This window comes from Agaricus bisporus, assembly GCF_000300575.1.
Source record: "Agaricus bisporus var. bisporus H97 unplaced genomic scaffold AGABI2scaffold_2, whole genome shotgun sequence".
In the NCBI taxonomy this organism is placed as follows: domain Eukaryota; kingdom Fungi; phylum Basidiomycota; class Agaricomycetes; order Agaricales; family Agaricaceae; genus Agaricus; species Agaricus bisporus.
Window position 1 is genome coordinate 1,378,281 of NW_006267355.1, and position 23,353 is coordinate 1,401,633.

At 46.3% G+C, this 23,353-nt stretch overlaps 8 protein-coding genes across 8 annotated transcripts; 3 read left to right on the top strand and 5 right to left on the bottom strand.

The window, feature by feature from the left end:
• Positions 1 to 9: 9 nt before the first annotated feature.
• On the bottom strand, positions 10 to 4,376 carry AGABI2DRAFT_183307 (hypothetical protein). Its single transcript, XM_006458160.1, has 17 exons — positions 4,055 to 4,376; positions 3,673 to 4,005; positions 3,412 to 3,616; positions 3,162 to 3,364; positions 2,875 to 3,110; positions 2,699 to 2,768; positions 2,399 to 2,649; positions 2,044 to 2,348; positions 1,686 to 1,991; positions 1,576 to 1,636; positions 1,413 to 1,522; positions 1,250 to 1,362; positions 1,098 to 1,203; positions 863 to 1,043; positions 672 to 806; positions 375 to 622; positions 10 to 316 (listed from the first exon to the last, which is right to left on the bottom strand). The coding sequence occupies exons 1-17, from the start codon at positions 4,345 to 4,347 to the stop codon at positions 113 to 115; spliced, it is 3,360 nt and encodes a 1,119-aa protein (XP_006458223.1). The 5' UTR covers positions 4,348 to 4,376; the 3' UTR covers positions 10 to 112.
• Positions 4,377 to 4,486: 110 nt separating this feature from the next.
• Positions 4,487 to 7,654, bottom strand: AGABI2DRAFT_199647 (hypothetical protein). The gene is made up of 6 exons (XM_006458161.1): positions 7,394 to 7,654; positions 7,234 to 7,345; positions 7,089 to 7,181; positions 6,785 to 7,032; positions 5,002 to 6,742; positions 4,487 to 4,946 (listed from the first exon to the last, which is right to left on the bottom strand). Exons 1-6 carry the CDS (start codon positions 7,612 to 7,614, stop codon positions 4,560 to 4,562), a joined length of 2,802 nt encoding a protein of 933 aa, XP_006458224.1. The 5' UTR covers positions 7,615 to 7,654; the 3' UTR covers positions 4,487 to 4,559.
• Positions 7,655 to 7,798: 144 nt separating this feature from the next.
• AGABI2DRAFT_216606 (hypothetical protein) lies at positions 7,799 to 9,383 on the bottom strand. The gene is made up of 4 exons (XM_006458162.1): positions 9,277 to 9,383; positions 8,314 to 9,218; positions 8,242 to 8,263; positions 7,799 to 8,180 (listed from the first exon to the last, which is right to left on the bottom strand). Exons 1-4 carry the CDS (start codon positions 9,341 to 9,343, stop codon positions 7,861 to 7,863), a joined length of 1,314 nt encoding a protein of 437 aa, XP_006458225.1. The 5' UTR covers positions 9,344 to 9,383; the 3' UTR covers positions 7,799 to 7,860.
• Positions 9,384 to 9,596: 213 nt separating this feature from the next.
• On the top strand, positions 9,597 to 16,286 carry AGABI2DRAFT_183309 (hypothetical protein; the record flags this gene model as incomplete). Its single annotated transcript, XM_006458163.1, has 18 exons — positions 9,597 to 9,607; positions 9,665 to 9,866; positions 9,921 to 10,579; positions 10,631 to 10,926; positions 10,975 to 11,090; positions 11,143 to 11,507; positions 11,560 to 11,741; positions 11,800 to 11,803; positions 11,906 to 12,416; positions 12,470 to 13,090; positions 13,142 to 13,553; positions 13,610 to 13,927; positions 13,977 to 14,125; positions 14,175 to 14,388; positions 14,440 to 15,006; positions 15,058 to 15,439; positions 15,492 to 15,965; positions 16,019 to 16,286. 18 exons carry the CDS (start codon positions 9,597 to 9,599, stop codon positions 16,284 to 16,286), a joined length of 5,751 nt encoding a protein of 1,916 aa, XP_006458226.1.
• Positions 16,287 to 16,641: 355 nt separating this feature from the next.
• Positions 16,642 to 18,882, bottom strand: AGABI2DRAFT_115236 (hypothetical protein; the record flags this gene model as incomplete). The annotated part of the gene is made up of 8 exons (XM_006458164.1): positions 16,642 to 16,944; positions 17,016 to 17,214; positions 17,265 to 17,353; positions 17,416 to 17,446; positions 17,499 to 17,777; positions 17,835 to 17,898; positions 17,953 to 18,805; positions 18,853 to 18,882. The coding sequence occupies 8 exons, from the start codon at positions 18,880 to 18,882 to the stop codon at positions 16,642 to 16,644; spliced, it is 1,848 nt and encodes a 615-aa protein (XP_006458227.1).
• Positions 18,883 to 18,902: 20 nt separating this feature from the next.
• AGABI2DRAFT_190579 (hypothetical protein) lies at positions 18,903 to 20,265 on the top strand. Its single transcript, XM_006458165.1, has 5 exons — positions 18,903 to 19,028; positions 19,082 to 19,260; positions 19,315 to 19,638; positions 19,689 to 19,839; positions 19,889 to 20,265. The coding sequence occupies exons 1-5, from the start codon at positions 18,923 to 18,925 to the stop codon at positions 20,188 to 20,190; spliced, it is 1,062 nt and encodes a 353-aa protein (XP_006458228.1). The 5' UTR covers positions 18,903 to 18,922; the 3' UTR covers positions 20,191 to 20,265.
• Positions 20,266 to 20,386: 121 nt separating this feature from the next.
• On the top strand, positions 20,387 to 21,513 carry AGABI2DRAFT_199661 (hypothetical protein; the record flags this gene model as incomplete). Its single annotated transcript, XM_006458166.1, has 6 exons — positions 20,387 to 20,581; positions 20,638 to 20,846; positions 20,909 to 20,917; positions 20,971 to 21,066; positions 21,123 to 21,168; positions 21,233 to 21,513. The coding sequence occupies exons 1-6, from the start codon at positions 20,476 to 20,478 to the stop codon at positions 21,511 to 21,513; spliced, it is 747 nt and encodes a 248-aa protein (XP_006458229.1). The 5' UTR covers positions 20,387 to 20,475.
• On the bottom strand, positions 21,491 to 23,296 carry AGABI2DRAFT_134028 (hypothetical protein). Its single transcript, XM_006458167.1, has 8 exons — positions 23,201 to 23,296; positions 22,910 to 23,155; positions 22,733 to 22,852; positions 22,638 to 22,684; positions 22,356 to 22,578; positions 21,865 to 22,303; positions 21,721 to 21,807; positions 21,491 to 21,671 (listed from the first exon to the last, which is right to left on the bottom strand). Exons 1-8 carry the CDS (start codon positions 23,206 to 23,208, stop codon positions 21,567 to 21,569), a joined length of 1,275 nt encoding a protein of 424 aa, XP_006458230.1. The 5' UTR covers positions 23,209 to 23,296; the 3' UTR covers positions 21,491 to 21,566.
• Between the last annotated feature and the right edge of the window lie 57 nt (positions 23,297 to 23,353).

Consider the following 23,353-nt stretch of genomic DNA (forward strand, 5'->3'; position numbering starts at 1 on the left):
TCACTTTTGTAATTCATACGAAGCCCAACTATATAAATACACTTTAAAAGATTTATCTGATCGACTACATGGATGACAGAATCAATGAATTAGAATCATACAGGGACATTAATCATCTCCTCCAATTACGATTCGTGGGGGGGCGTTGCAAGGGGTATCCTGTCATCGAGTGAGCAGCAGTGTAGATCTGAGCGAACTGTGGGTCAAAGATAGGTCCAGGGTGGCTGAAGTACTGTGATTGTGGTGGTGGAGGCGAGAGTGTATGTTCAGGCACTGGAGTGGCAGGTTGATCCGGTATCGCTGGAGGCTTGAAGTTCTATCGTCATGATCAAGGTGAGCAACGAAGGACTTGTAACGTGATGATGAGAACGCACATATTGGCGACCCTCTTTATAAAGCTCATCCAACTTTTGGTCGAATACTCCTTGCTCTTCAAATGATTGAAAAGCATTATAAAGCTTCAGGGCGCAACGCGCATCTTCTATTGAATCATGTGTATCTTGTTGTATGTGCTCGTCAAGGACGAACCACGTCAGAAAACGCAAAGACAAGCGACGCTGACGATTTTTCAAGAAATATAGGTCTACAGTGTCGATGACTTGGTGGGGAGGCACGTATATGTCTGTGCGGTATCAATCAGCTTTCGTACCTTGAAATTAGATTGGACTTACTGATTATACGGAAATCTTTGGCGAGGCCGTGGCCTATGAAAATGCATCCTCTATCCACCAAGAATCGGAGTTTTTTATACGCCACTTTCAATGGTATCAGGGTCATGCTGGTCAAGGCTGGGTCGAGGTCACCCGCTGTTATAGGTAAGTAAGCAGGTAGAAATGCGTGGGTGCTCAGAATAGCCACTCACGTTTGATACCGGAGAATTCTGTCAAGTAGTCCACGATGATTTCACTGGTGTGTATGTAGTCGTCAATAAATGGGATTCCTTGACGAAGTCCATCGCCCCTCAAGACCGATACTCGGGCCAGACTCAACCTCGCTGGTCGAATGACCTTCGTACTCCCATCTGACCGGAATTCCGATTCTTCCTGGGATCGATGTCAGCTGCGTTCGATCTAGACAATCAGGTAGATAATACATACCTGCTGCATTTTGACGAATTCTGCATCAATGGCAACCACAGTCCCTGGTGTGGGCAGCTCGTCTGGCCGCAGTGGATCGTGCCGCACGAGCGAACGATCTCGGCACCTGAGAAAAAATTAAGTACTTGCGTATACAAAGTTGAACTACGAACAAGGCAATAGAGGTGTCTTGGTAAAGGATGGATGGGTCAAGTTGATCAGGAAGCTGTCCGAAGTCCAAAGTAGACTGCACGTTAGATCTTTCAAGGTAAACAATTGCAGGAACCTGCAAGCCCAATCTGAGTCAATCTGACTTGCGAATGTACTATAACTCGCCTTCCATCGATCCGGAAAGCTGAGAGCTTCATCTTCGGACACATTATTCACTACAAAATCATTGAAGATGAACCAGGGACTCGTTAGGTCATTGTGCTCTGCTTCCGGAACTGCGCTGGGAATAAGTATATCCATTTTCTAGGTTCAAACTCAAGCAAATGACCTTTGATAACAGCCACTAAATGCGAGGGCTTATTTTTGACCTTCACTTGAACAACAATTGCCTGAATAATCAGTCAATCAACTTTCGCCTTACCAGAATAAGTTACTTACCCTAATGTCGTAGGAGGCAACCTCGGGGTCATCAATTCCATCGATTTGACCATGGATGTTGACCTGAGGTTGCAAAAAAGACTTGTTTTTGCCATCCTGCCAATACTCCCAAGTCTCTTCATTATACACATTGGCATTAACGACCAAAATAGGAGGAAGAAGCTGTGAGGGGATATATCGTTTAGAAGTGGAAATGGTGAGATGCTTGCAAGCGGGGCATGTCGCCTTATGTGAAACATTTCGCAAGAGCGAGTTGCGCAAGACGGCGGAGAAATCAGCCGAAATCGGTTGGTCACTGCTAGTTTGCTAGTGGATATATGAGACTTAATAATACCTATGCTGGTAACGGATAGCATACCTTCCGAGGATACATCAGATCAACGATGTGGGTTATACCCTCTTTTTCGCGCGTTTTTTTACAGGTCATGCAGGTCATGACATTTTTACCATCTATTCCCATTAATTGCGTGACGGGAGATGGCAAATTGACTCCGTGAACGGTGGGCAACGGCGGTCGCCTCACGACAGCGGTATTCGAGGGAAACGTATTGCCTTCACTGCTCAGTTGATCGATTAGGAATCTGTTGAACACCTGAATCTTGTGGGCGTAGTCAACATCGGCCGAGTCTCTCCCATAATCGATAAGCTCGATAGCGTTTGCGGCTTTCCTGTAAGTTAGACCAAACTCTCTGCGCATACATTTAAATACGTACTTTGTGCCAAAATACCAATCGATTTGCAAAAATTACTGGTCTGACAGTTCGTTCCTTTGGCATCTTCCAACATACGCACAACGAAACCAAGTTCACATAACAAACAGTTTTCTCGTGGACAGTTGGTCGTGATATGTGACTTGGCAAGACGCCGGATAGGCCACAAGTAATGCATGACCTGAACGATAGGATTCGTATAGGAATTGAGTATATGCGTTTCCAGTCCACTATAAGAGGTCTTGTTATAAAACCTATTTTGATGTGAGCGAAGGTTATCTTCTCATGAAATTTGCCGCTAACTCGAAGTCAAAATCCTCGACACCGAACTTGGAGTATTCAATCTCAACTTTGCGATACATCACAGGCACTTCTTCAACAACATCGTGAAAAATGTTGTCTGTACTCTATATACTCGTTAATATATGAGCCAGCTGATGACAACAGGTTGGAGAATACATTGTTTTGGCGCGAATGACCGCTCCTGAAGCGACCGTTTGGTTTTCGCGACGTAGCACTCGACACATTTCGACGACCTTTGAGCTCCTTGGGCATGGCAGCGTAGGCAACATTATCGTTGACTTTCATTGTTCCCAGTATCTGTGCGGGTATTTTTTGTGGGGGAGGATAGCCTACGTTGGTTGATGCTAGGAGAGGCGTCCACGAAGAAAACAGTGGAGAATCGAAATAAGGTAGACCTATGGTATTCAGTGGTCTAGATAACGGCGTGTCAATTTACGACTCTACTGCATACATAAATTCTTACGTTGACTCTGTCCAGTCTATTTCGGGGATTTGCTCCGGTGTATCCATCCACGTAATCGGCTGTCCATCGAACCCATTAAATGGCATGTTACTCCCTTCTTCAGCTTGCGACATCATGTGTATTGTGCCATCTGCATCGCCGAATGCCATAAAAGTGCCTGTCGGCGAAATGGACATTGATGTTATATAAGAGGTAACATTGAGCTGATTGAAATCAGTAAAGGATAATAATCACTAGTGGGTTAGTATACCTGGTAGAATTCACTTGCGGCACTTATATTTGACGCGTCCATCACATGAATTAAGCCTTGGTCAGAAACAACAGCTATGCTCGAAGACCGTTTGGGCAGGACATTAATGAAGGCGGGGTTTGAAGAAAATGGCATAGGTGGAAGCGCGCGCATAGTCCGCAAATCATAAACTTTGACCAGTGGATCTGGAATCGGCCGTGATTGTCTAGAAAAGCCTACATGAAATGAGGGAGACGGGTCCATCAGCAAATCATCATGCACCTTTCTGACTGTCCAATTGTAAATATATAATTGCCAGTGGTCTGAAGGCCTTGTATTGAACATTGATGCGCTTTCACGACTTGGTTTTCGCTTCCACCTGAGCGTGCCATACCTGTTCTCGGATCATGAAGTCGAAGATAGCCATCCGCAGAACCAGATATAAGTGCCGATGACGAGAACTGGAGATGGGTTATCAATGAAGGGGTCGGCACTTGACGCACGACGTTCCCCGTCATGGAATTGAGAAATAGCACTTCAAGTCCTGCTGTCGATACAACCAAGGAATGAGACGAGTTATTTGAATCTGAAAAGGTTGTGAGAGATGTAGATGATCTGGTATATTGAGCAATGACCCTCTGGAAGGAAATTTAACCATACACACCGATGAAACCACTTATTCATCCCTCCCTTCGCCCAAGATCCTAAACCTTCACTCGCAGATCCAAGTGCTCGTACATAGTTGTCACCGGCGGATATCTTGCTCACTGCAAAGTCTCCGCCTACGGGGAAGAAAACGCCGCGGTAGCCACGCGAAGTGTAGATACCTGTTACAACACCGTTATTGTCGCCTGCCCACAGGATATCTGACACCGGATCGAAGGAGAGCGCTGTGACGGAAGACGGTAGCGGGTGTCCCGCTGAGACCGGGTTTGTAGGTCGATATGACGTCGACATTTACTTTAACGTTGACAACAACCTACTCGACAATCAGTATTGTTAGTGTTCGTAGATATTTCAATTTCTCGAGCTTGAAGCACCTTATTTGGACGCAAGTATTACATAACTCGAAAGCGCTCATGATCAAGAATCTCATGAACGCGAAATGATGGGATTGATTGAACAGTGATACGAGAAGTTGTTACAGAACAAATATGAAAAAAATACTATCATACAACCTCTGTAGCAGTGAGAACGTCCTCCGAGTCATCGAAACGACGATTACACTCAATACCCGAGAGCTTAAATGATTGAGTAGGTACTGCACTATGAGGACCACCGTTCAATGCCGGATGCGGTATCTTTATCATCGACGAGCGGGCGCTCCTCGTGCGAGATAGATTAGACGCGAGTCTTCCATCCGGTCGAAGATTCATAGGATTCAGAAATATCGGAGAAAAGGACCTAGGAGGAGGGGAAGTGAACGAAGAGACGTGCAACAATATTGCAAATTCTTCCGTCATCTTAGCAAGCTTATGGATGGAGGTACGAAGGGCGGAAGGGACGGAATGCATGACACCATAAGTCTTTACAAGGCCTGAAATCGTAACGACAACCTAGAGGGTGTTCATTAGCAAGTCGTACCAATTCATAAAAAACAAAATTAGTCACTTTGAGAAAAAGTTGTGCATCTTCCTGTAGTAGTTTCTTTTCTGACATCAAATCGCCGCTATGCATCTTCGAAATAATTTCGGAAAGCTTCATAGTAACCGATCGTGCTTCTCCCAATACCGCATGTACTGCTTGTTCATTCTGATTCGGTCTGCTCAGTAATGTATCTGCAACCATGTCCCAAACTTTCGGGGCTGTCTCTACGGCTTTCTGGATCGCATTCAGGGCTTCAAAGTCAATCTTTCGTTTCGAATTTCCTTGCGAATCTTTGAATGGGGAGGAAGAAGGCGAGTAATTTGGATCTGATTTCTGTGAATCATGACGGATATGAGATGTGGAGCGTTCTTCCGACGAGTTCCAAAGCGACAAAGGTAGCGGAGCTCCTGTCATCGACGATGCCACGGGAGCAGTTGCTTGCCGTTTCGGCGTCCGCAGCGTAGGAATGTGAGGAGCAGGGCCAGACAGTACGCCCCCCCTGAAACTGGATGGCATGTCATAGGAAGGTAGCTTTTTACCAATCTCGACATCCTTGGAGCTAAAGGAACCCGCATGACGTCGCGCAGTTCGGGTCCGAGCAGAAATTCCGACACGTAGGGTATGCTGCGATGGCGAGTCAAGCCCTGAAACACTTTCGGAAAGCTGCACCGGACTGTCCTTTTGGCGTACATAGGACCTAAGGTTACTGCTGTGACTTTGCATGGATTTCCAAGCTCCAGCTATTTCAACTGTGGCAGCATACATCTCGAGAAGCATCCACCTAGAAAATCGAAGATCATCTCCAGGATCTACTTGGAGTCGCAACACTAGAACATTCACAGCCTTTCCGAACGCCATTGCACAATCCCTACATCTCTCAAGAAGATTACGACATGCTATCGGCGGGGGAAGAGAGCTTCGACTCATTGAGTCAAATTGTTCCAAAGCCTGAATGAATTGCATCATATCAAAATGGGCTGGGTCGAGAACCTTGTGTAGCACGACAGAAAATCTATCATCGATAACCAGTGCAGCATATTGCTCCAAAGATTGATAGATTTGACACATGGCAAAAAGCAGAGATCGAGCGGATTCAGCAAAATTTGCCAGATATTGAGGGAGTGGGTTAGAGAGAGGAAGTTTGGAAAGTCTCTGAAAATAATAATTTCTTTCTGTCGCCACTGATGTCCTCTTTTCATCAAGGGATATGACAGATCCGACGTCAGATGTATCTAGAAAGGATGGCGTGATGAGTTTGGGGATAATGGAAAGGTGGTATGATGACGAACGGTGGAGGGAATCTTGCCCGGTATAATGAAGCATACTCCGAGTTAAAGGGGGGGTTGAAACTGGGTTACGTGTTGGGCTATGGACATTGCGAAGATCCGGAAGACTTTTGTTACCCAAAAGGGTTGGGGCTAGAGGATGTCGTACTCCTTCTGCATAAGATGCTGTCCGTGAATGGAGGGGGGGTGGTTCGAAGGCTTGCATTTGATCAAAGGACGATGGTATCTCTAAATCATAATCAGATACAGGAGATATCCCATCAAAGGAATAGGGAGGCGATGGTTCTGGACTAGTTGAACGCAATATGCCAAGATGTAGAGGCGGGGGTCTATTCGGAGTTAGAGTTTCCGGTGGGGAATTTTGACGTGGAGATTCAGTGATTAGCGGCAGCGATGCGTTCGAAGCAACTGACTGCGAGCGACCATGATATCCAGATCGGTCGAGATATTCGTTGAATTGTAACGAACCTTCTCTGTATCTGTCATAAGTAGGAGATCCATTCTCCAACTTGAAGACTCACATGCTCTTATCAAATGTGCCTCTCTCATGATCATCGTAAACTAGTTTAGAACATTCCGTTTCGATCCAATTTTGTACGCTTCGTATCCATTCCTTCATTGAGTTGGCGTCTTCAGAATCCTGATATTCCATAGCAGTTTGAGGAGGCCATTCTATCGGGTTTCGGTCGACCCGAAAGACCTCAAGTTTGTGAAATTGAGGGAGATAGGAAGGAAGGCGGGAAATTTTGTTCCGCGAGAAACAGAAAACCTGGTAAGATGGATAAAGCTTGTAATTCACCTGAGAGGTCAAGATATGCTACGAACCCTAAGATTGATCAAATTTCCTGGTTCATTGGGCAATCTCCTGATATTATTGTGGCTGATATCGAGGGTATCAAGTGACTGGATTAGAGTTAACTTGAAATGTATTAACATTCAACAGGTCTGGTTCTTTAGAGAGAATGCGTACTACACGAGGGAAAGTGGAGAAGCTGTTGTGCCTGAGATTTAGGTATCGCAAATGTGTCAAGAGTGCGAGCTCTGTTGGAAGAGTCGAAAGACGATTGTGCCCCATAGCTATACTGTTCGCTTTAAGTCGTCCGGAAAGTATTCAAGCCATGCAAACTCACCGTTTCACCATACCCTTGTTGTTGGCGTCGACCTTCGTGGCTAATTCTTCAGCAGCATCGACACTGATGTCGGTGAGGTCAAGTTTCGAGAAAACTAGAGTCGCTCCCTCATCCGAAGAATGATTTAGAGCCTGTGCTATATGCTCATGGTTCAAGGAATTTGAAGGTTGTGACCAGTAAGGCGAATGAAGGTATGAGGAATCATTAACCGAAGTTGTCATGAAGCAAACCGAAAACCTGGTCGTTAGCGAGCGCCCGTTGATCGATCAATCGCCGGAAGGTCAGCAACAGTGAGAATGGCTTTCTGCCACCGCGAAGCGCCTGACAGGGCAGTGAGATTCTGGTGGCTGTGCAAGCGTTACCGTGCGTTGATGAGTAGTTGACCTTGTAAATGCTAAGTTATTACGCATGCTACCGCAAAGATACTCTAATTTGGATAATTTGGATCTCAACTATCAATGTTATGCTCAAAACCACATCGATACTGAGAAACAAGTGGATTCACTGCGCATCCCATGCCACCAACCGGGCGGGAAGAATAATAAGTCACCTGGACCCAATACTACACTCATTGCCTCTGGCACGACCTTCTCGCGGAAATCGGAAAAATTACAGGTGGTTTCCCCTGAATTGAAAACATCGATGCGAGACGTGTTTAGAGAGTCACTGTTTCTCTCTGACAAACTAGTCTGAATATCTTCAGACCGCTTTAACAGAGTCAAAGCTTCCATATATGGCTTGGTGTTTGGAGGACTTAACCAAACGGTCTTGTAGCCGACAATTTGTACTAGGTTTGCGACGTAATGATTAGGACAGCGTATGTTCAGACAGTCATGTAATCACTTCACCGTAGAGGTTGTAATAGGGGTCCTAAGAAGGAATAGGTTGCTGAGATGTAAAAAAAAACGGGAGCGACTTACAAAATGTGCGGGTGATGTTGCGCCCTCGGGGCCCAGCCATGCGTTTAGAATAGCATTGTCACCTTGGCGCAATGCTGTATACTCAGGAAAGTCTTGGGATGACAGAGCACAATAGACGTAATCAGGGATCGCAATGTCGTTTCGTAGAGAAGGAAACTGCCGTAACAGATTGTACTGAGCAAGATACAAGATTTTTGCGACTTTGAACGAGCTGTCGCCAGCCACTTTCTCCCTGATTACATCGAGGAAATCTTCCCAGCCCATTAGCGTTTGGCTCCAGTCTTCATCCCGGTAGTCATGCCCAACTTCTATCGGAATGGTTCTGGAGGAACCAGATACTGATAGCAAATAATCGATGGAGTTCCATTTATGATCTTTCAATGCGGGCCAATCACGAGCATAGTCCCTGATCACAAAAGGTCCTTTGGAATGAATCTCCTGAAACGAAAGAAAAGATGGCTCTGTATCAATGGTGGGAACCTCGTGATGAGCGGTTGATAATAGATTGGGAGAAGGATGATGTCCCTGATGCAGTAGTTTTCGTGACAGGACGAGGGTCGGGAAGAAGATTTGTTGTATCTTATTGATACACGACAAAATCAGGTCAAGGCGATTCTCGTCGCCACCTCCAGCAATAATGATCGCTTTGTCAAGAATACCAATTGATCGTGTTGCATTAGGTTTGTTCAGTATGCAGAGGGCATGCAGGATGCACGCGTCAGCGTACAAAATCTGCCACACGGTCAGAGTAGTCGATGGCGCAAGTCGCATCTTTTCGTATGCAATGTCCGATAAAGTCAGGAATTCATTCGCCATGTAATTTCCAGGATGAAGTGCATCGGTTAATAAAGCGCCTACAGAGGCCACAAGTCGTTCATAGAGGCCCTCAGATACTAGTATCAGATCTTTTGGCAGCAGGCGTTCAGTACCAAAAAAAGTTGAGTCGAGGCATTTTAAGCTCACCGTCGGAAGGTGAGGTAGAGCGGATTCGTAGCAGGTGAGGGTGCAGTAGGTTGCAGACGTACTCCATAGTGCAGTGGTTTAGAAAATGCGTCACAAGCGCAATCGACCTGGCTGTTTTGAGAAACAGGGTATGCTGTCAAAGTTCATGACTAAACTTGGAAAAAAGTGTGACTGTCACGAACTGCAGTCACAGTTCGGGAGGACAGATTTAAAGGCGAAGCTCCTGGGCCCAAGTGATCCCCCCGTAAATAAACCCAAACAGTCCGTTCTGCCGCCTCCATCAACTCGGAACGGCACCGGACCGGACTCCCCGCGCAAATATGAGTTCAAGGTAGGCCGTGACTGAATTCACTCAACGTCGTGGCGCACTCAATTGCAAAACAAACAGGTTGGACAGGCTCCTCCTCCTGTTGGACACAGGTTCGTCCACCTCAGTGAGGACCACAGCCGCTAAGCAACTCGCGCAACTCGCCGTAAAAAGTGTCACCAGCGACATAACGCTCGTTGAGGACGATGTCAAAACAGTTCGCCATCAAGCATCTCAGGTGGATGGTTCATCATGGAACGATCTCATGTCGGTTGTAGCTCGGGTACGTACTTTTCGAGAGACCCGTCTCCGTCGCGTTCTGATTCTTGTTCCCAAGATACTTCCTTTTCTCCATTCTAAATCCTTTGAGACCCGCTCAGCAGCCTCAGTCGCCATCTCACAAATATGCTCCCTCGCACCATTATGGACGCCCTCTGATAGCTTATCCAAGACGAAAGACATCGATTTGACTTCGGACTTCCCAATTCCTGATTTTCCCGCATTTTCGGTTCGAGACCTGATTTCTCAGGGTAAGCTACTTCTGGCCTCATCAGGGAAAGAATTTGTTAAGCCGATTGGTATACTCGCCACAACGGCTGAGGTAAAAAAAGCACGGAAGGAGGCTATGGGTCGTCTTGGATTGGACTTTTTGGACGACGTCGCCGATGACTTAGAGCTCGACAAGGAGCTTGCAGGTGATATGGAGGTTGATGTATCTAAAGATGAGGCAACACGTGCAAATTCTCCAATGGATATTTGCTCTGAGGCTGGGGGTACCAAAAAAACGAGCTCACCTCCTACTCGCTCTCTCACCCCTGTTGACCCTTCCCCTACCACCGCATCAGCTCCCGATATCGATCTCAGTGCACTTTCCGCACGGGAACGGAATCGTGCAAAAAGAAAACGTAAACAAGGCCCTGGTGCTTTCGTCCCGGCTCCTCCGCCTCAAACACCCGGTGGGAAGTTCAGTGTGGCTCCAGCAGGCCCTTCTAACAAGTACGACGGCTTATTTTATTCATTTTAAATTATAACTGATCCCTCATATAGGGCACGACTTGTTGCTTCTGATGAAAAGACTGCGGTTCCAGTTACCCGCGCAAGTAGTCCGGCTACTAATGAACCAGAGAAGGTCGTCATTGATCCAACGAAGGGTGGTGCTGTGTCACCCAAAGAGTCCAAACAGTCGAAAGCCTTAGAGGTAGAATCTGGCAACTGGATTTGGGACGGAGTAGTAAAGGTGTTGGAAGTCGATCTTTTTAGTGCTACTTGGGAGGTTCGTCATGGCGCTGCGCTAGCGCTCAGAGAGTTGTTGAAAGTGCAAGGGAGGTGCGGAGGGATGAGAGGTGCGTGCAGTAATGTATCATTTTGATTTTATTCTAACATTTTGATAGATGACCTGTCTAATGAAGAAAATGAGCGCACACATGAAAAATGGTGCAACGATCTTGCTGCTAAATTTTTGTGTGTTTTTGTCCTTGATAGGTTTGGAGACTTCGTTTCAGATCAGGTAAAGACATTTGGGGGTTCTAATAACTATTTTATTGATATTTGTTCAACAGGTCGTTGCGCCAGTGAGAGAAACTGTTTCCCAGACGATGGCGTCATTGATGCTACACATGCCTCGTCGATCCCTCTCGCATGTTCATCAAATACTGCTCCAGATGATTCGTCAAGACTTTGTAGTCGCACCTGCTGGTAAATCTACAAGTAAAATGCAGCTGCCGAAGAAGTTGGCGAGTGACAACGAACATAATCATATCTGGGAAGTCCGGCATGCGGGATTACTCGGCATCAAGTACGAAGTTGCTGTTCGAAGTGACATATTTGATGGTGTAGGGAATATCAAGCAAGAGGGTGGAGAACCATCACCTATCCAGGAAGGTAAAAATGTATTGCGGGATGTTGTTGACGTCGCAATTCTTGGGTATGTAGCAATTCTGCCATTGTTCTGAGTATTCTTATCCCTTTTTCTTCAGCCTCGGTGATCGAGATGACGACGTTCGATCCGTTGCGGCGACGTGTCTTCTGCCTGTGGCACAGCATTTCGTAGACCGTTTGCCAGATTCTTTGGAACGTATCCTGGTCGTATTGTGGCGTTGCCTCAGTGATATGAAAGACGACTTAAGTTCAAGCGTTGGTGCTGTCATGGACTTGCTGGGTATGAAGCCTTACATTGGTAAAATAAAACTACATCGTGTACTAATTCATGTCTACAGGAAAGTTGGTCGCATACGATAAAGTCATCAATATTCTCGCTAGTGAAACAGTTTCGTACGCCCGTTCATTCTGTTTAACTTCATCTTGAGATTCAAAAGTGGCTAGGCTACCGCTCTCCACGCTTGCGCCTACCCTTTTCCCGTTTTTCCGACATACGATTCCTAATGTTCGACTTGCTGTGGTGAAGACTTTAGCCTCTTTTATGGCCGTACCTAACTTGCCACGCGACTGGGTATCAGTATCGTTCTTGCGTTTGCTGTTCCAAAACCTCATATGCGAAGAGCGCTCTGACATACGGGATGCGAGTCTTTCTGCTTGGAGAGATGCATTTTCCTTGTTGTCTTCAACACCCGACTTCTTTGTTTCACAGGTTTCTCAACAGTTGACTCTCGAATGGTATGCTGTAGCAATGACTCCAATTGGAACCGCAATAGACACGTCAACGTTTTATCTCCCTTCCATCGCGAATAATACTGACGGAGTGCTCGAGCGTCACAACGTCGATAAGAATATGCTCGCTCAAGATTTGTCATTAGTACCAATTGAAGTTATCCTTCGGGCAAGAATAGCGGCAGCAACCGCGTTAGCCTATCAAATAATCCATTGGCCTAAAGAAGTGCGTGTGGTTTTAGTATTCGTGTATGGATCGTTCTAAGCAAACATTGTTAGATGATTGACGATTTCTTTCGACCTATCCTTTTACACTACATTGACTCTAGCAGCATGCTTCAAAAATTTCTCGGTGCAATCGTTTCTGAAGAATGGGCCCGTGGTCATGAAAAGCTGTTTACACTTTTTACCCCCCTCTCTTCAGTTTCGACCCTCGCAAAAGAAGTTAGCCAAAAAACTCTAGCATGGTTACAAGGGAACTCCCCTCCGGCGTACCATGAAATGGCCTATTCTTTGAACCGCATTCATGCGGACTGTATCGCGCTTCTTCAGCTGTTCAATACTGAATGCAAATTGCCAATGTCTTCCATACCATTCCTTGGAAACGAGGTCGATATCACGGGCGCGCGTCAAGGTTGCTTCACGATTGAAACGGCGCAGCAGACTGTAAATTTTCATTTTACGAGGCTAAAGGATAGTCTCGGACGGACTAGGAAAAAGGAACTGAGCCTTATGAACGAAAAGCGACTGACTGTCGTAGCGAGCATCGAACGATACCTCGAAGTCAAAAATCAAAATGATATACGAGTTTCGGCGGTATTTGCAGCTGCATTCGTCAGTTTCAAGGATCTGCCGGATAAAGTCAGCCCCGTGGTAAAAGGAATTATGAACAGTGTCAAGGCGAGTATCTGAGTATGCTGTATAGTGTTTTGTTTACGCTCATGATTTCAGAGCGAAGAAAATATCGATTTGCAACAGAGATCGGCTGCAGCGGTTGCTTCTTTCATTGATTTCTGCTCGCAACACAACATAAAACAACCGCCAGATAAAATTGTCAAAAATCTATGTACATTTCTCTGCCAAGACACAGAGAGTACTCCTACCTTTGCTTTCAATAGGAAATACTTGTCTGGCATCATGTCGTTCCAGAGTTCCAGCGTGCGGGACCAGAAAGATGGGCTCAAACCTGTCGTCGGAACAAGCGCGGAAACTGCTGAAGACAACAAGAAAGCACGCCTAGCACGCCGAGGTGCTGAGTTTGCATTCAATCAACTGTCCTCCAAGTTCGGTCCCTCATTGCTCGATGTTATTCCCAATATGTGGTGTTCCATGGCTGGTGGACTTCTGAGTGCCTTTCAGAACGGTGGGCTCAATCAACTTATTTGTTATCGCTATGCCTTACGTGTGTGTGTGGAACAGGTCCGGTCGAGAAATCGGATGCTCTCATAGAGAAGCAGTACGGTCAGGACGTCATCGATTCCCTCAGCGTCTTGGAAGCTGTGGCACCCTCATTTGACTCAGGTTTATGGCCGCGTCTAGCTGAAGTCCTGCCCATGTTGGACCTGGCCCTCCGTAGCCGCTTCGCTATCATAAGGCAGGCCGCTGCACGATGTTTCGCCACCATTTGCAACGTGATGACATCGGAATCCATGCGTTATGTTGTGGAGAATATTGTTCCACTTTTAAGTGATCCGCTTGTGCTAGCGAACCGTCAGGGTGCAATAGAGTTGATTTACCGTGAGTGATGTCAAATTTCGAAAGCAGTGACTTCATCCAGACCCTATAGACATTGTCCAGCAACTAGATATCAAGGCATTACCATACGTTATTTTTCTTGTCGTCCCCGTCCTCGGCCGTATGAGTGATTCGGACGATGACATAAGGTCCACTTCAACAAATACCTTTGCGGCTCTGGTGAAAATGGTTCCACTAGAAGTGAGTACTCATGTTATCGCTCATATGTGCAGTACTTAAATATTCGCAGGCTGGCTTACCTGATCCACCAAGTTTCCCTGATGATCTTCTCAAAAAGCGTGAAACCGAAAGGGAATTTTTATCGCAACTTCTCGACGGCACGAAGGTTGCGAAGTATGATATCCCGGTTCTTGTCAAAGCTGATCTCCGCAAATATCAACAGGAGGGTGTCAATTGGTTAGCCTTCTTAGCCAAGTACCAGCTCCACGGCATTCTCTGCGACGGTAAGTGTTGCGGCTGTCACATGCTGATCTAAACACTGAGACTTTGATTAGATATGGGTCTTGGTAAAACTTTACAATCTATCTGCATCTTGGCTAGCAAGCATCACGAACGGGCTCAACGTTACCGCGAGACAAAATCACCGGATGCTGTCCACCTTCCATCTCTCATTATTTGCCCTCCAACACTGACCGGTCACTGGTATTACGAAATTCTCAAATATGTGGAGAAGCTGAAGCCTATATTGTATACTGGTAACTCCCGTGAACGAACCAAGCTCATTCCCAGACTTGCTCAATTTGATGTGGTGATCACGTCATATGAAGTGGTTCGAAATGATATCGCGAATTTGGAGCACTTGAACTGGCTTTATTGTATCCTGGACGAGGGTCATGTTATCAAGAATTCGAAGACAAAACTGACCAAAGCTGTAAAATGCGTTCGTGCACAGCACCGCCTCATTCTTTCTGGGACACCAATACAAAATAATGTGCTGGAATTGTGGAGTCTTTTCGATTTTCTAATGCCTGGGTTCCTTGGCACAGAATCGTCCTTCAACGAGCGTTTCGGAAAACCTATTTTGGCTAACCGGGATGGCAAAGCGAAGAATGGCGAAGCTGGTAAACATATGAAATTGCTTTTCCAATACAGGAGCTGATTATTGAACTTAGCGGCACTGGCTCTGGAAGCGTTGCATAAGCAAGTTTTACCATTCTTGCTTCGACGCCTCAAGGAAGATGTCCTTCACGACCTACCTCCCAAAATCATACAAGATTACTATTGCGAACTGTCCGATCTGCAGAAGCACTTATACGACGATTTCTCGAGTTCCAAAGCCGGTACATCCGCCGAGGACATGGTGCGCTCCAATAAAGAAGAGGCTGGTCAACAACATATATTTCAATCTCTTCAATACTTGCGAAAATTGTGCAATCATCCGGCGTTGGTTCTCAAAAACGATCAAATTGCCATCAGTAATGCCCTTGACAAGGCCGGGCTTCCATCAACGTCACTCCATGACATTCAACAGGCTCCCAAGCTGCTCGCATTAAAGTACGTTCAACCTCTCACATCTTGATAGATGGAGAAGGCTGAGTTGTTTTAGACAATTGCTCATAGATTGTGGAATTGGCGTCTCAACCAACTCGAGGAACGATTCAGCGGGAGGAGAATCCATTGATGGAGTCACCGATCCCGCAGGAACATTCTCACAGCACCGCGTGTTGATCTTTTGTCAGATGAAACAAATGCTTGACATCATTGAAACGGATCTGTTCAAAGCTCAGATGCAGTCTGTGACTTATATGCGACTGGATGGTAGTACAGACGCAAGCAAGAGACATGCGATTGTTCAAACGTTCAATTCTGATCCTAGCATTGATTGTTTATTGTTGACCACACACGTCGGAGGACTAGGGCTTACGCTGACTGGAGCTGATACTGTCATATTTGTCGAGCATGATTGGAATCCTATGAAGGATCTTCAAGCTATGGATCGGGCCCATCGTATTGGTCAGAAGAAGGTCGTCAACGTTTATCGGCTAATTACGAAGGGAACGTTGGAAGAAAAAATCATGGGGTTTGTTTTTACATTCTGTTTTTGTGAGAAGTGTATTAATGACGATTGTCCAGGCTCCAACGCTTCAAACTCAATATTGCAAACTCTGTCGTCACTCAACAGAACGCAGGCCTGTCATCGATGGACACAGATCTGGTTCTGGATCTTTTCCGGCGTAGTACCGAAGAAGAAAACGCTATGGCAGCAGCTCAAAAGATGAAACAGTCCTCCTCCAAACCTGTCACACAAAAGAATGTACTCCAGGGCTTGGAGGACTTGCCAGCAGAAGAGGAATATGAGAGTCTAGACTTGTCTTCATTCCTGGACACTTTGAGTAAATGAGTTTTTTGTTTTTTTTATATATATAATCTTGCAGGCTATCATGGCGCGCCTCTGTTTCTTTGTTCTCATTCTTTGTGACGTTTTAGTTAATATTCTACGTCGACTGTAGTTTCTTGTCAGGCAATATTTATATTAATAGAGTCCAGTAATGCAGTCTTGTGTATATAATGGACCTCGATCATGCTGAGAGAAATGTGAACATCATCTCAGATGCACATATGCACTACTTTGAAGGGCTAAAGAAGTATGGTCTCAGAGGGACCATCCAAATCTAAATTAAATCCAGGGGTAATTCGTATAGAAATCAAATCAAAAATGAAGAAGGGGAAAAAAAAGGGCCAGATACGCCGAAAATTTACCTCCGACTCTTATCTTTTCCCTTCTTGACATTACCATCAACGCCATCCAACATCCTCTGAATCTCCTTACGAATTTCATGTAAATTCGCCTTTAAAGTCTTGACATCCTCAAACTTTCTCTGCACCATCGCTTCTTCAACAAACGTCTCTAACAGCGCTTCTTGCTCGAGTAACGGTTGCAACGCCTGAGCAAGCTCTGAATCCGAATCGATATCAGGTTCCTTGATCAAACCGTTGTCGGTCTTAAGAACTGATCCAGCTGTCGGTTTATATTTGATTTGTGAAGAACCGGGTAACGACTATGCATATGGGTAAAGATTGAGTTAGAATGAAACAAGAAAAAAAATAAAAGAAGGAAAAGAAAACCGACTTGAAGGGGAAACATATTCTTTTGCAGGAACAAATTGGCCCGCATTAGAATCGCAGCTTGAATACGACCCTGAGAACTTGCAGGCCCATTGGGACAAGGAAGTTGCTTGATTTTCTTGGCTAGCGCGTCGTATTGAGCAAAGGCTTCCAAGAGGCGTTTTCGAGCCGCGGAAGCCTCTTTCGTGGGATTCCCGTCCTGACTACAACGAGTTCATCAATAAGTGCATTCCAAAGAGGTCAGTCAGCTCACTTTAACGCGAGTAGTAGTTCTTGGAACTGAGGAAGTGCATCTTCGATCTCTTTTTCCAGTGCAATGAACATCTGTTTACCAAAATGAGACTTGAGTAGAAAATCCAGGAGAATGGTTGACTTGCCTCGTGTAACATGACGAATGTTGGTACATGCAACCTCTCTTGTTTATATTGCTCTCTCCTACAAGATATAGCTTTAGCATGCGTCTCGATGATAGATGATAGAAACGCACGAAAGAACGGGTCGACACATCCGACAGAGCCTTACGCCCTTCAAGAATTTCTCGTCCTTGTCAATTTCATCAGCTGTCCCAATACTTGCATTCCTCCGTTTTCGAACGCCATAATCGACACCTTCTCCGACTTCTTCTATCATCCTTGTTTTCGGATCGACGACGAACAGTATCGAACAGCTGACAGGACGTTGTGGGTTCTTTGGGGGTAGCGAACAGATGATACAACCGCATAGTCGACAATGATGTTTACGATTAGTCAAGGGGTGAAATGAAGTCCTGTTCAAGTATTATAAAAACCTAGCTAGAGTAGTTGGAGTTGAAATTATAACTTACGAGCATAGAGGGCATTTTGACACAGCCGAATCGGCCTCCCAGGGAGTGATACGTTGTTCCATGGCTATCCGTTGCAAGTGAGTTATCATCGCGAGAGAGATGGAATTGTGAGACGCACCTCGCTTGTCAAGTTTGCCGGTGTCACCGAGATTCCCAGCGACGACGCTTCTCCAAAGGTCATTAGCATCCCGAAGATTGAGGGTCTTGTAGGTATCGAGATCGAATATAGAGGATGCCCGCCTGAGTCCATGGTTTGCATTACCAGAAGCCTGACGTTGGTTGGGAGAACGGTCTGGCTTTGATGGATTGAGGGGAAAGTGAAGGTCAATGAGTTTCTCCAAGCGCCTCTCGAGCTTATTGCGTTCTACCCTTTGGGCGCTCCCATCGGCATCTGTACCATTGCGCTTTGTCTTGCGTAGAGCGAGAAATTTGTCGGTAAGGTATCTACTGAATCCTTTAGGCTGGAATCCAGGTGTGTATGGAAGACGAAGAGATCGAGGGACGCCGGGACTGGTGAGGGGGAGTTTCGCCGTATTATTTGTACGGGAGGTAGTGGGAGATGGTGTTGGTGAGGGTGAGGAGACGGGCTGAATAGGTATGGGCGGGAGGGCACGTTCAGATACACTGGGAGAGAGAAACGGTGTGGCAGAGGAGCGGGTAGTCAACTGGGGTTCAGACTGGTTTGGATGGGTGGCGGCAGGAAGGGCTCGGTGCAAGGGAGAGGAAGGGCCTGAGGTGGTGCGTGAATGGAGGGTATCACTCCGTGTTTTGGGAGAAATATGGCGGAACTTGGAGGCCTTGCGCAGAGGGAGAGTGGCAGATGAAGTGGACGGTGCAGGGGCTACAGGGGCATGACTGTCCAGGGGGGAATCTGGAGACTCGTTGGAATGACTGGAAGCTGGCGGAGAGGGCAGGCCAGGGGCAGCAAGAGCCTGGGTGGGACTGGAGAGAACGCGGGAGTGGCGCTTGGACTAGTGCAGATGTGAGTGGTAGGCAGTAGAAAGAGAGGGCGACTGACCTTGTAGGCCTGGTAGGGGATCGAGGCCATGGCGGGGCGTGGTAGAGTCCCGGCTATCTTTAATCCTCCCATGTCCGCCGCCTCTGGCATCTCCGTCGCACCAGCCCTCGCCACGGCCTTTGCAGACGCAGCTACCCTCAGCCCCGTTCGCTTTCTCAAGGTGGTCATCCAAAATGGTCTCTCCTCTCTCCCTCCCCGTCCCTCCCCCATCTTACCATGTCTTCCCCAGAATCCCTCGTCCTCGATAGATCCATCGATATTGCGGGATCGTTCCAGGAGGACCTCGCCCTTCTCCAGGACATCTTGTCCGATAACGACCCAGCTTATGTCCTAGCAAAGCTCGACCCTCCCTCAACGGATTGGACCGCCTTTTTCTTTGTGCCGGATACTGCCCAGGTCAGAGACAAGGTAGGTATATGGCATGTCGTTACACTATTCGCTCCCTCTTCATGGCGCGACTAGATGCTGTACGCGTCTTCTCGGTCATCCTTGCTCAAATCCCTCGGGTCTACCGTCTTCACCGACTCCATCTTTGCAACTTCAAAAGCCGATCTGACCGCAGACGCATATCAAGCTCACTTACGGCACCTTGCAGCCCCGAAACCCCTCTCTGCTCGTGAACAAGAGATGGCCGACGTACGCGCCGCGGAGAATTCCTCTGCTTCCTACGAGGGTTCTCGCGCCCGCACCAGCCACGTCGGTCCCGTAGGCTTCAAGCGCGTTCCTGAACTAGAGCAAGCCATCCTAGAGCTCGTTCAAGGGAACGACTCTTCACTTCTTGTCATGGCAAGCTTTTCCTCAAATTGCCACAATGACATGAACTAATGCTAGTTCAGACAATCGATCCTCAGACGGAAACGTTACTTTTAAAGTCTAATTCAGAGATTGCCGTTGGCCAATTGGCTTCTGCGATCCCCAGAGACGAACCTACATACGCCCTTTTCGCTTGGGCTCAATCCCATACCTCCCCTCCCCGTCGCGAAATTGGTATTGTCGTTGCCTCTATGGATCTCTTACCTCGCTAACTATTCATTAGTCTTCATCTATTCCTGCCCATCATCCTCTCCCATCAGGCACAGGATGTTGTATTCCTCCGGATCCGGCGCAACTCTCCATTGGATCAAGGAATGGGTCGCTTCATCGGCACCTACAGTCCAAATTGCTTCGCGAAAAATTGAAACTTCAGACCCTCAAGAACTTACTGAAGAGTACATTATCGAGGAACTTCGACTCAGAGTCGGTGAAAGTCATGTAGGAAATAATGGGAACGGCTCATCATCAGCTCCCAATGATGCTAAGCCATTCGCGAAACCTAGAGGCCCTTCAAAAAGGCGTTGAATATGCATCGCTTGTATTTGCCTGTACTATATCAAGAGCACAATTTGTAATATCACAATTTACTCTGATGCGTCAAGATCAAAATATGGAGAGTGTTACCTTCTCCATTCACTGTCCGCACAACCGCTTTAAACACACCTTACACTTTATTTCATGACTCGTGTTCATCATGCCCATGTGGGCGCTTGATTTTTTCCACTTTCCCCGATAATCTGAGTCATAACATCAAGCCTTAAATTGTACCCCAATACCGAGAAACCCCCATCTTTTTCTATTGCCTGAAACATGTTGGATTATACGAAAGATGATCATGACCTGCGCCAGGGCGGAATCGCTGTCTACTGTGGTTCATCGATGGGTACGCAAAAAGCTTATGTGGCTGCCGCTGAGTGTACGTCCAACCCCTTCTTCGAACTTGACATCTCAAAACTAACTAATTCAATACAGCACTGGGAAAAGCACTTGCCACTCGGAATAGGCCATTAGTTTATGGGGGAGGTGTTAAAGGAATCATGGGTGTCGTGTCCAACTCTGTATTGGCTCATGGTGGCGAGGTGACAGGCATTATACCGTATGCTATGGTTGCTGGTGGTGGTGAAAAACCAAAAAGTGATGAGGAAGATGGAGTGGAATTACAAGATACTAGACGAGAAAGAGTCAGTTGACCTATGCCAAGTCGTGTTTATTCTTTACTGATAACCTATTTTTTTTTTCCTAGGTCAAAACAGTGGGTACTTTAAAGTATGAGAGAGGAGAACTATCGCTGATCTTTGCGATTAGGTCGTCGTTCAATCCATGCATGAACGTAAAGTCGAAATGGCCAAACGTGTAGACGGGTTCATTGGCTTGCCCGGTGGCTACGGTACATTTGAAGAGGTATCTTATCTTACAACTTCTGATATATCATTACAATAGCTTACATTCCTCGTCAGGTTCTCGAAGTGACAACATGGACTCAACTCGGCATCCACGATAAACGTATGTTTCCACTCATGCACTTTCCGCCATACCCTCAATACATATTTTTTATCTTTGCATCTAGCTGTTGTTCTCGTCAATATCCTGGGCTTCTGGAATCCCCTCCGCGAACTCATCCGTCAATCCGTTCAAGCGGGATTCATTAGAACAGCCTCCGAAAAGTTGATCATCTTTATAGATGGTCCCACTAACCAAGAAGAACATATGACTTTCGATTGGGGTTCAGCAGCTCTCACAGCTATAGACGATTGGGAGCTTGGTAACAATAACCCCTTATTTGACTGGACACTAAAGATGAACGGTGCCGCAGAGAAGAAAAAATCTGATAAATTGATAGCGACATAACCAATGTTTATACCAGTGTTAGCGGAGCTACCATACATAGATAGTTTAACTGCTCATTGCGTAACAGTTGCACTCTTGCTTTTGCCAATGGTCGGTGCTATGGAACGATTCGTACTCATGAAAGCATCGACGTCCCCTTCTGTGACCTTGTTCCTGCGCTGTAGGACATGTGAGATTTGTCTTGACAATAGCGAAAAGTGGTCTAACCTCTTGGAAATCATTGACAAACTTCTGCAAAAGGGCGATACATTTAGCTTTGAGTTGTCCAGTTAACAACTCTCCCGCCCGATATTCCTATAATCGAAGATTCACCCGGTCAACGGCGTCCCCGTAACGTGATAGAAGACTCACTCTACCAACTCGTTCTAGTTCCTCGTCATCATCCAAGAAAAATCCCAAATACTGATAAGAAACGTCAACATCGGTATTACCTCCTAAACGTCTATGTTCTTCCTCCGTTTCTTTTCCACCAGAAAATCCATGACGAGTTATCTTATTTTTAATTTGATTTGGTTTGTCGGTCATGAAGACACTGCTGTTGGGATCGCTAGCACTCATTTTCGTTTGCGGTCCCTGAAGGGCAGGGAAGAATTTCGAGTGGATGAGACAAGGCTTTGGGTATTTGAGCTTGACTGCGACGTCACGAGTAAGTCGGAAGTAAGGATCTTGGTCGATGGCGCACGGTATCAGACAGGGGATATTGGATACTGTGCCGAAAATGTGAGGAAACGAATTGGAAAAGGAAGGGGATGCTTGGATGGCGGCGAAATGAACTTTTCCAATGTTATCACTAGGGGGTTTGATTCAGAGGACTAAGAGATATCTTAGTAGATGGCACGTACGATTCGTTGAAGCCAAAAGTGGCTTTTGCTTGATTGTAGCTGATTTGGCGAGATACCCTGGAAACATTTTCATAAAAGGGACCCCCCATGTATGCATAGTCGCTGAATATAAAGGTCCGCTCGACATCGAAGCCACAGGCTATGATGTCTTTGGCATTCTCCCTTGCGAACTTGCGGGTTTGATCTGGCTTGAGTTCATGCTTAAACAGAAACTTTTCGTCATCTACAAAATTTATTACAATTCAACGGCAGCATAGCTGGGAAGATAGATGGGGTACCGACCGGTCAATTGAATGACGAGTGGACACTGGAAGACGTCTTGAAGCCACCTTTACTCATGTCGGTGTGAGTATTTCCTGTCACCGATGACCACTTACTTGGTAAAGACGAAAGGAACCATATGACCAAGATGCATGCTGTCGCTGCTAGGTCCACGACCGGTGTACAGGAAGAAAGGCTTCCCCTGCTCGTACCGGTCCAATATTTTATCAAATTCACTAGAATAGTACTCGTTAAATTTGAATTCCTTATGTACCCTGACACAAGAGGCATACCGGTGCGAAAAGAACAAGCCTCGCCTGAGGAACACGTGCGGACGATGTCCAGTCAATCTTTCAAAGCGTTCCAGTAGAGCGGAGTCAATTCTACGAGTACCAAACTGGTCTATCAGTTTGTCGTAATCGATTGCTTGTTGTACGCCATCTTCAGAGACACCGCCTTGGACGTCCCACGGAGTGATGATTTGGCCGTGCGGTTGTGTGTTTTCCGGAGCAGGTTTAATTGCTGGCGTCCCATCTGTCCTGAAAAGAGAATAAGTAGAAGATAGTGAAGTATGTGGCACTCACATAGCCATGTTTTCTAGAGCAGATGTGACAACTTGGGAAGGAGACTCTGGAGCAGGCATTTGCCTTGGTTTTTTGTTTAATTAATAGAGAGATGTGAGCATTTCAGTATCGATCAATCTACGATTAGATGTAACGAATGAATTATTATTTCGC